Raw genomic sequence first — 11,483 nt, 5'->3', positions numbered from 1 at the left:
TTTGTCAGCTGACATATACTGTATATCTCTGTCTTAGAGATATTAGTAGTGGCAAGGAAGAAAAAAAGAAGAAAAAAAAGAGGCCAAAATTTGGAAGCATAAGAATTTTGCTTCCCCACATTATATACAGCCCAGTCAAAAGTTTGGACACACCTACTCATTCAAACGGTTCTTAATTTTGACTATTTTCTACATTGTACAAAACTATTAAATAACACATATGGAATCATGTTGTAACCAAAAGTGTTTAAATAAAAATTTACATTTTAGATTCTTCAAAGTAGCCACCGCTTGCCTTGACAGCTTTGCACACTCTTAGCATTCTCTCAACCAGCTTCATGAGGAATGCTTTCCAACAGCCTTGAAGGAGTTCCCACATATGCTGAGCACTTGTTGGCTGCTTTTCCTTACTCTCTCGTTCCACTCATCCCAAACCATTTCAATTGGATTTTTATTTTATTTTTATTTTTTTTCACTTTATTTAACAGGTAGGCTATTGAGAACAAGTTCTCATTTGCAACTGCGACCTGGCCAAGATAAAGCATAGCAGTGTGAACAGACAACACAGAGTTACACATGGAGTAAACAATAAACAAGTCAATAACATGGTAGAAAAAAAGAGAATATCTATATACAAATGGTGTCAAAAGGCATGAAGGTTACAGGCACAAAATTAAAGGGATCAGAATATACAGACAGAGATATTAGCCCAAGAATGTAACACTGGAGAATTGGGATTAAATCATACTAGGAGATGAAACACGATTGCTAGGCAATTGTCAAGAATGGAATGTGTGAGACTTTAGAGAGGATGGTTGGCTGCAGAGCAGAGCAGAAAGAGTGTTAAGAAAGCTCTTACTGTGTGACATACTATGTTTAAACTGACAGATAAACGTTGTTCACTGTATATTGTCTGGGTGGTATGTGAATGATGTTCCTCATATATACCTGGTTTAGTCTAGGGATTGGATGAGATAGGATAAGATTTTAATGGACCGTGTGAATATGTGTTACAGTGTGTAAAATTGTTGACAGGGAGAATCTTATTGCCGGAGATCAGCACCATTTAAGTAGCGCTATTGAAAAAGCAAAGGCTTTGAATCAACATATTGATGCCCGTGCGGAGCGATTCGGTGCTACAGTGCAAGACTGTGGCTTTCCTCTGTACTCACTCAGTTCAGTCACTGAAGTGGTCTCAGATCGGTCTGGGGATATTACGAGTGAGTGGAAATTATTTTTTAAGTTTTGTTTGAGTGGCTAGGGACTTAAGTAGATGGCTCCTTGAATTGCCTATACAGATACATTGAGAGGTTGCAGCGGAACTCCATGCATTCCTTGGTGACTGCTTGACTGGGCAAAACAGGATAATTACGGGCAGCTTCTCTCTCTTCGCACGTGGGACGTCGACAGACAACAAGAAAGGAGTAGAGCGGTGAATACGGAAGGAAATTATACAAACACCAAAGTTATATGCACACGTGCGCCGGAGTGTCCATAATATTTGATTTAGTTATTGCATTGGGATAATGTCGATACAGAAGTCCATTAACTCCCACTTTTGTCATGGCATTACAGACATTCTTCTGCCTGTCAGTGCTCTGGCCTCGACCCGGGGAACAGAGAGGGGGCACAAAGGTCCAAGGTGAGGTTTCTACTTAATTACCACTAGTGTCTATACCCATCTGTCAGCTGACATATACTGTATATCTCTGTCTTGATGAAACAAATGATAGTCCCACTAAGCGCAAACCAGATGGGATGGTGTATCGCTGCAGAATTCTGTGGTAGCCATGCTGGTTAAGTGTGCCTTGCATTCTAAATAAATCACTGACAGTGTCACAAGCAAAGCACTCCCACACCATCACACCTCCTCCTCCAGGCTTCACAGTGGGAACCACACACGCAGAGATAATCCGTTCACCTACTCTGCGTCTCCCAAAGACACAGCGGTTGAAACCAAAAATGTCAAATTTGGACTCCTCAGACCAAAGGACAGATTTCCACTGGTCTAATGTCCATTGCTCGTATTTCTAGGACCAAGCAAGTCTCTTCTTCTAATTGGTGTCCTTTAGTAGTGGTTTCTTTGCAGCAATTCGACCATGAAGGCCTGAATCACAGTCTCCTCTGAACAGTTGATGTTGAGATGTGTCTGTTACTTGAACTCTGAAGCATTTATATGGGCTGCAATTTCTGAGGCTGGTAACTCCAATGAACTTATCCTCTGCAGTAGAGGTAACTCTKGGTCTTCCTTTCCTGTGGCGGTCCTCATGAGAGCCTGTTTCATCATAGCGCTTGATGGTTTTTGCGACTGCACCTGAAGAAACGATCAAAGTTCTTGAAATGTTCCAGATTGACTGACCTTCTTAAAATAATGATTGACTGTTGTTTCTCTTTGCTTATTTGAGCTGTTCTTGCCATAATATGGAAATGTTCTTTTACCAAATAGGGCTATCTTCTGTATACCACCCCTACCTTGTCACAACACAACTGATTGGCTCAAACGCATTAACTTCTTATGGCTGCAGRGGCAGTATTGAGTAGCTTGGATGAAAGGTGCACAGAGGTGCCCATAGTAAACYGCCTGCTCCTCAGTCCCAGTTGCTAATATATGCATATTATTATTCGTATTGGATAGAAAACACTCTGAAGTTTCTGAAACTGTTTGAATGATGTCTGTGAGTATAACAGAACTCATATGGCAGGCAAAAACCTGAGAAAAAATCTTAACAGGAAGTGGGAATTCTGAGGTTGGTCGATTTTCAACACAGCCCCTATTGAACACCCAGTGGGATATGGATGAGTTTGCACTTCCTACGGCTTCCCCTCGATGTCAACAGTCTGCAGAACCTTGTCTGATGCCTCTACTGTGAATTGGGGCCGAAGGAGACAGGAAATAGTCAGGTCTACCATGACCTGGCCATGCGCGTTCACATGAGAGGGAGCTCTGTTCCATCGCACATCTGAAGTCAATGTAATTCTCCGGTTGGAACTTTATTGAAGATTTATGTTCAAAACATTCTAAAGATTGATTCAACACATCGTTTGACATGTTTCTGCTGACTGTTACGGAATTTGACAATTTCGTCTGCTTTTAGTGAACGCGCTTCCTGACTTGGATTTGTTTACCAAACACGCTAACAAAAATAGCTATTGGACATAAATGATGGACATTACGAAACAAAACAAACATTTATTGTGGAAGTGGAGTCCTGGGAGTGCATTCCGACGAAGATCAGCAAAGGTAAGTGAAGATTTAATGTCTTTTTATGAGTTTGTTGACTGCACAATTTGGCGGGTAACTGTATGGCTTCCTTTTGTTGCTGAACGCTGTTCTCAGATTATTGAATATTGTGCTTTTGCCGTTAAAGCTTTTTGAAATCTGACAAGTGGTTGCATTAAGAACAAGTGTATCTTTAATTCTATGTAAAACATGTATCTTTCATCAAAGTTATGATGAATTATTTATGTTATTTTGACGATGGCTCTCTGCAATTTCTCCGGTATTTTTGGAGGCATTTCTGAACATGTCGCCAATGTAAATGAGGTTTTTGGATATAAATAGGAGCTTATTCGAACAAAACATATGTATTGTTGTAACATGAAGTCTATGAGTGTCATCTGATGAAGATATCAAAGGTTAGTGATTAATTTTATCTCTATTTCTGCTTTTGTTGACTCCTGTCTTTGGCGGAAAAATGACTGTTTTTCTGTGATTTTTCGGTACCTAACATAATCGTTGTGTGGTGCTTTCGCTGTAAAGCCTTTTTAAATCGGACACTGTGGTGGGATTAACAACAAGATTACCTTTAAAATGGTAAAGATACATGTATGTTTGAGAATTTTAATTATGAGATTTCTGTTGTTTGAATTTGGCGCCCTGCACTTTCACTGGCTGTTGTCATAGCATCCCGTTACGGGATTGCAGCCATAAGAAGTTTTTAAGGAAAGAAATTCCACAAATTAACAGGTCACACCTGTTAATTGAAATGCATTCCAGGTGACACCTCATGAAGCTGGTTGAGAGAATGCCAAGAGTGTGCAAAGCGGTCATCAAGGCAAAGGGTGGCTACTTTGAAGAATCTCAAATATAAAATATATTTTGATTTTTTTAACACTTTTTTGGTTACTGCATGATTCCATATGTGTTATTTCATAGTTGATGTCTTCACTATTATTCTACACTGTAGAAAATAGTAACAATAAATTAAACCCCTTGAAAGAGTAGGTGTGTCCAAACTTTTGATGGTATATATATAAAATATATTAAAATCATAAGCATGCTATCATGATTTTACTACGAACGGCTACATTTGCTGACCAATACTCTTCCAACAGGTAGGGGAAGGCTAACGTGCATCCAGCTGTCAGTTAAGTCATTAGTTTAAATTTGTCCCCTTTATCTGCGCCGGGGCTCCAGCCGAGTGCTCAGAATACAGAATGAGAAAGGGGAGTTCACAGAGTTGCAGGAAAACTTAATGCTGGATTCCTCCTGCCTACGGCTAATGGGCCGTGTATGAGTGCCGCGTAGTATTGACTGATGGCTGTTCGGCAGTGTGCGATCTCTCCTGTGCTAGGCAGAGAYGGGGATCCTGGCACTGTCAACCCAGCATATCCTCCTGTGATAATGTTTCATCTAAATCCTTTCCTGAGCGTACAGTACGACATCCTGTACTAACATAAGCTGTGGCTACGAGCCATGTGTTCGTTGAGGCGGTGGGAGCAGAGGAATTAGCAGGCTGTTAGGAGAGCTGGATGGCACAATTGAATTGTTCCATAAGCCCTTATCGCTCTCATCTGAGAGAGAAGAGAGGAAAACAAACCTGAAGGGCCCAGCCAGCCGTGGATCACACCTTTTAAATGACTCATTGATTTCTTATGTCATGGATTGATAAGAGATAAATAAGAGAAATAGGATTTGTGGGAGAGTGAGGTAATGGCGATACAAGTCTGGATGGGGGGGTGGCTAGGAGAAATGGRCAATTGGGTTAAATTCTGCATTTTAAGGAAAGCCCTAAGAGATAACTRAAATGATGATCTAGACAGAATATGTTCTATAAACAAAGGCAACCAAATTAAGCAATACCACAGGGATGCATTTCCAAATGACCATTACAGAACTAACACCGTAGGCGTAATGTCAAACTCAATCCAGTGAAATGTTAAACTAATGCCACAAACTCACAACTGACAGCACTCAACAAAACAACTCAACAATACTGGATATATATACACATGTTAAAACAGTAATTATTTAAACATGAACACAAATGGGTTTTTCTGGGGGTCACTTGTTTGACACCAAAGTTAAGTTCATTTTTCGTTGTCAGTATTTATACACCACCTGCTGGTGGAAATCTCTTACTGCTCTTTGTGTGATCTGAGCTTAAACTACAGGTTATCATTACCCTGTACTACAATGCTACTACATGAAATACAGCATCATTTAACAGATATAAGAGCAACTTAATGTCAGATTTTAGTACATGATTTGAAGATTAACTATCCCTGCATGTGTGGTAGTGATGGATTAGATAGGGAGGACTCCAGCTCACCTGCCTCTCCCTGCCGGATGGAGTCTGGGCACAGATCAGACCACCAAGGGCGGAACTTCAGCAGACCCTGGATCTCTTCGTCTTCAAACAGGTCAGCACTACAGACACAAACAGCTCAGTGTCATAACAATGAAAGTGATAGAGCACGATGCAATAAATCTGTGACATCATCTGTGCATTTGTTAATGTTGAACAATGATTTAATTAGGGGGTACTATTCTCTGGATAACTCACAGGTAATGGTCAGGGCAGAATATGGACGTCTCAGCGTCCAGTCGTTTCCTTCTCCTCTCTGRCGCTGTGGTTCCATCTGGGTTTCGGATGTCGATGACATCACTCAGCTCCTCCTGATTGGACAATACTCCATTAGATCGTCACATGCTGTACTTGATGTTATGTTTTCCTGGTCAGGTCATATGGTCAGGAAGAACTCCTGGCCCTACTTATGTGAACGATACCAATCGCATTATAAAACCTAGCAATGCTTTCAAAGGATACCATTCCACTACTAATTTCTAGTCACCATCTTCAAGAAGCACAGAGTGACTCTGTGCAGTACTGCCAAAGCCAATGAATGACCTTACCTGCAGTCGAGTGAACACTCCGGACCTCTGACTCCCAAAGCCATACTTCTGCAGTTCCTTCAGCTGCTCCTCTGAGGCGTCCATGTACACCTCCTGCTCAACCTGCCAGTCAAACTCCTCTTCGTCATCCTCTTCCTCACCATCCATAATACCACTGCACGCTTCTGTAATGTAAAGAAAGCATCAATGTCTTAATGAGAAACAAAACCATTCAGCCAAATCGTATTACAACATCGCCGATGACAAAATCCAGTGTTTGTTTTTCTGTTCTCAGTCCTTACTCCAGTGGTTTCGTTTGGGAGATATAGATGTGAGCTTAACATGAACATCAATATGTCTTCCAGCAATATACTAGACTCTGGAGCAGTGGAAAYGCCTTCTCTGGAGTGATGAATCAAGATTCACCATCTGGCAGTCCGACAGACTAATCTGGATTTGGCAGATGCCAGGAGAACGCTACCTGCCCCAATGCATTGTGCCAACTAAAGTTTGGTGGAGGAGGAATAATGTTCTGTGGCTGTTTTTCATGGTTTGGCTAGGCCCCTTAGTTCCAGTGAAGGGAAATATTAACGCTACAGCATACAATGACATTCTAGACGATTCTTTGCTTCCAACTTTGTGCCAACAGTTTGGAGAAGGCCCTTTCCTGTTTCAGCTTGACAATGCCACCGTGCACAAAGCAAGGTCCATACAGAAACGGTTTGTCGAAAACGGTGTGGAAGAACTTCACTGGCCTGAGTAGAGCCCTGACTATTACTTTTGGGATGAATTGGAACGCTGACTGCGAGCCAGACCTAATCGCCCATCAACAGTGCCCAACCTCACTAATGCTCATGGTWAAATGGAAGCAAGTCCCCGCAGCAATGTTCCAACATCTAGCATTCCCAGAAGATTGGAGGCTGTTATAGCAGCAAAGGGGGGACCAACTCCATATAATGATTTTGGAATGAGATGTAAGACGAGCAGGTGTCCACACACACATATATATATTTTCCTACTAGCACTGACTTTGCTGGCATCTACTTGAGGGAAAATGTACTTGCTAAGACTGTGATATGTGGTTGTCTCACCTAGGCATCTTAAGATGAATGCACTAATTGCAAGTCGCTTTGGATAAGAGCTTCTGCTAAATGACTACAATGTAAATGTTATGACACTTCAACATACCCATGTCTTCCACCAGAGGCTTGGCTGAGCGGGAGCCTTTGGGAGCCAGGAGACTAGTCAGCATCTGGAGCCCTTCAAAGTGTTCCCCTGCTGTCTCCTTGGGGACGCACAGGGTAAAAAGACCTGGGACACACAGAGAGAACATCAGGGAGCAGGTGAAACAATTGGCAGCACTGCGGCAGAGATCTGCGGTTTGAGAARTGCAACAACTGAATGTGTAGCTGTACAAAGTGTAGAGACGTAAACAATGTGGAAGCAAATCGGATAGCATTGTCTGCCTTTAAACAGTCCTGGAGCATTTTTCATCAAGTAGACATGGCTCTTCACATGTAGTACAATAAATGTTCACGATAAATGCATGACTGTCTCTGCAGACACGTATTCAGTCAAAAGCAGAGGTTTACTTCTCTCAAGACAGCAATTAAAAGAGAAAGACTACAAAACCTATAAAATATATGACCATTCCACCTCTAGCCAAGGAGATAATTTCCTAGTCTTAATCCCTTTTAAAGACCTCATAAAACTTTCAACACTTTGTTGGAGTATTTAACTTAAAAATGCTTTATGCTAGTTGGCTAATTGCTTTGGCTATGGGCCCCTTAAGAGGAGGCTGCCTTGGAGAGTCCAAAGGCAGTAGGGCTGGCTGATATATCGCAAAAACTGGTATATGGATTTTTACAATACCGTCAATAACGATATGTTGACACAGTGCTGGACAAATATACAAATCTTTCCAAATGGTACTACTTGAATGTGTATAAAACAAATCAGAATGGAGAAAGCCCATAAAATGTATTTGTTGCCATTCAAGGGTCATGCACTACTAATAAAACATATTTCTAACTTGTATTATTCAGAAGCATTAAATAGTGTCAAATACCGCGATACATGAGACAAATATGGTGATATGATATTTTGGCTATATTTCCCAGCCCAAAAAAGAGGCATCGTAATCATTTCTAATTGAGAGTATAAACCGGGACTCCCATTAGAGAAGCTAAATTWGCAGCAGTTAGTGGCTTATTTAGACACAGTATGTCAAACAGGGCGTCGCTGATCCGAGGGCCAATGATGTGTCAGCGTGCATAAAGCGAACGCTTCACCAACCCAACATAATCAAGAGGGATAATTGGAAATTAAATTCATTAAAAGAATGATCCGAGTATTCCACTCCTAACTGAAAATAAATTGCTTTGAATCAAAGTAGCCTCATGAGAATGAGTTGGTAAATAGAATAAATACACGAACAAAACAAAAAAGGCCATGTGTCACTAGAAATGAGCAGAAATAAAAGTAGGGCTGCAGGAGGCATTCATTACATCACAGACGGGTCAAATGGCCCTCCATATCTAATAGCATAACCAGTAATTAAGTCTGTGTGGCCGTCTCTGTAGTGAGTGCTAAAGAGGCACCAGGGATCAATCCCACTGACTCTGCTATCAGCCCCATCACTCAGGGTCCTGCTACTCTCTGGCTAGCTGTAGTACTAACCACACACTGTGGAGTCTGGTGAGAGGCTCCTCCTAACAACAGGTAATGCTGATTTGATTACTGGGAGGTCAAGAGGACACACGCACTGACAAAGAYAGGGTCACACGGGTCAATAATGCACTATCAACAATGCATTAGGGGGTCTGTTTTCATCAGAATATGAAAGCCTGCATTATCTTTCAACCACACGCATACATTCCAAAATGCAAAGAGCCCACAGCAAAACGACTAATGAATGATTCCTTATCAATAAAAACATGAACAAACCAAACATTACCTTTATCAATGTCGAAAGTGGCCTTTTCTCTCCCATCCTCCACTATCTTTCCAGGTAAGGTCAGTCTTGATAAGAGATACAAGTGTTAGAACTAAACAAGAAGGTAGCCTATCAGCCTGTTGACATAATTACAGCATATCATGGTGTAACTGTGTGCATTTAATTACTACATATGTATATATATATATATTWTTTTTTTWATATATATAAAATTAAATTTTCTAAAAAAACAAATGAAGTGACTTCAATAATGGTAGCACAAAAATTCACCTGAGGAAGTAAGGCTTGGCATAGAATTTGAAATCATCTCCATCGATGTAGAGATCAAACTCTGATGTTCTCGTGTAGGGCACACGGATGGTCAGGATTAGGAAAGATGGGTCCTGGCTCAACTCAAACGCTGGAGTTATCATGATGAACAGAACACAGCAGGTGTGGATCTACAGGGGTCTGAGAGCTTTGGAAGTAGTGGGGGAGTTTGATTAGATACCAGTGGTAAATACCAGAATACGACAGGGAAAAATTCACTGGTAATTACTAGTGTGAAGCTCGTCTATCATCACTAAGCTATCATCTCTGAGCTACAAGTTCTCCCACATGCTGAACTCTGATGTCACATACTAAGGAAATTACCTCAATAACAGCATTTTCTGCAGTWAAAAAAAACGTTCATTTTTTTTACCTATTAATTTGGTTTATGAACACTACAATTTGTTTACCAGCATGATAGCTCTACTTTTAGATGGTTGATGCAGCTTGTTTGGCATTAGCCAATCAGCGTTCTCAACCAAGTCAAAGCATGTGAACGTACACCACTCATTGCTCCCAGTTTACAAGAAGGATTTTCAGAGATTCCCACATGTTATGAACGCATCATTATGCCAAACTGTCTGCACTCACCACGGCGCCATCAAGTTCACAGCTTTAGCCACAGGTTGTGCGCCTAGAAGTATTAGATTTCTGCATTTTAGGTGGTGTTTTCATTGTTTATTGGAAACATTCACGTTTATGTAAATTACGTCTGACATGCGAAATGTGCATTAGTGATAATTAATAATTGACTTCGTGGTTTACGCCAGGTTAGGCCGGGCAGGTCATTTTAGGATGCCCATGGTCCTCATTCTAGGTCCAGGAGAAAAAGCTGCTTGTCAAAGAAACAGAGTTTATAGCTCTGAGATTTTATTCTATTGACAAATAATATCAAAAAGTTCGTCACGTGCTCTTAACACAACAGGTGTAATAGACCTTACAGTTAAATGCTTACTTACTTACAAGCTCTAACCAACAGTGCAATTTTAAAGAAAAAAATGGTAAATAAACACATTTTTAAAAAGTAAAATGACAGTGAAAATAACAGTAGCGAGGCTATATACAGGTGGTACCGGTACAGAGTCAATGTGCGGGGGCACCGGTTAGTCGRCTAATTGAGGTAATACGTAGGTATAGTAATAGCACCTATGCATAGACGATAAACAGAGAGAAGCAGCAGCGTAAAAGAGGCGGCACTCTTGTTACACAGGCAGACCAATTTGGACCTGATCTACTGACTTGTCTCAACTGCTGCTCCAGAACATCCTAAATAAGCTGCAGGGTCCTCTTTAACAGTCAGTACTGGGCTGGAACAAAAACCTGCGCTCCATGCCTGAGTCGACAAGACCACGTTTGAAAAGTGGCAAACGACTCCACCTTGTGGTTGGTTTTGTAGCAAAGTGTACTGTGTTGTTTACCCTCCACGTGCCACTGACACACTGTCAGTAGCCTAATGCGTTACAAAGATCACGTTGAACTGTTACAGTAGCACCCACTTAAACGTTTCAAATACATTTCAAATGAATGGTCAAATACGACTTTGAATTGTATATAGGTAAGTTTGTTTAAGACTGAGTAGCTTAGTTAGTTAGCTAGCTACGTTTATTCAATATACTGTTATAAATTAGCTAACTTAGCTAGCTAACGGCAGGCCGATTTAATGTCTGGCCAGATAAGATGTTAGCCTGTAGCTTTCTACAGTACTGAAGATAGCGATGTAGGCTGTTAACATGCATTAACAATTTACAGTCAGTGAACTCAAATATTTAAAAGAACACGAAATTACCTTATGAACTCGTCTCATTAGAAATCATCATGGCAAACTTGTGTGATGTGAACAGCTCCACGCACTTTAGCGTGGCATCATCATCAGCGTCTCGTCAGCAACACTAAAAATGTACTTCCGGGTCAAGGAATTTCGAAAACGTTCTAAATTAAAGTCCCCCACGTAAATGTAGAAACGTTTCAATAATTTGTATTTATTCGTGATATATGAAAGGTAATTGTCTAAACAATTACAATTATTCATATTTGTTCATATTCCATTGACGACCACAATGTGAATCACATATTGGATTATAGAGCAAAAAATATTCTGGATGC

At 40.8% G+C, this 11,483-nt stretch overlaps 1 protein-coding gene across 1 annotated transcript in view; it reads right to left on the bottom strand.

Annotated features, from left to right (window-relative positions):
• Window positions 1-11,255, bottom strand: part of shq1 (SHQ1, H/ACA ribonucleoprotein assembly factor) — a 37,203-nt gene extending 25,948 nt beyond the window's left edge. The window contains exons 1-7 of the mRNA XM_023996169.2: window positions 11,167-11,255; window positions 9,342-9,528; window positions 9,072-9,136; window positions 7,304-7,426; window positions 6,137-6,300; window positions 5,787-5,899; window positions 5,553-5,650 (exon numbers count right to left, since the gene is read on the bottom strand). Coding sequence (XP_023851937.1) covers window positions 5,553-5,650; window positions 5,787-5,899; window positions 6,137-6,300; window positions 7,304-7,426; window positions 9,072-9,136; window positions 9,342-9,484 — 706 coding nt within the window. The 5' untranslated portion in view covers window positions 9,485-9,528; window positions 11,167-11,255. The remainder of the gene's footprint in view (window positions 1-5,552; window positions 5,651-5,786; window positions 5,900-6,136; window positions 6,301-7,303; window positions 7,427-9,071; window positions 9,137-9,341; window positions 9,529-11,166) is intronic.
• Between the last annotated feature and the right edge of the window lie 228 nt (window positions 11,256-11,483).

This window comes from Salvelinus sp. IW2-2015, linkage group LG11, assembly GCF_002910315.2.
Source record: "Salvelinus sp. IW2-2015 linkage group LG11, ASM291031v2, whole genome shotgun sequence".
NCBI lineage: Eukaryota > Metazoa > Chordata > Actinopteri > Salmoniformes > Salmonidae > Salvelinus > Salvelinus sp. IW2-2015.
This window is presented reverse-complemented; position numbering and strand designations above follow the sequence as displayed.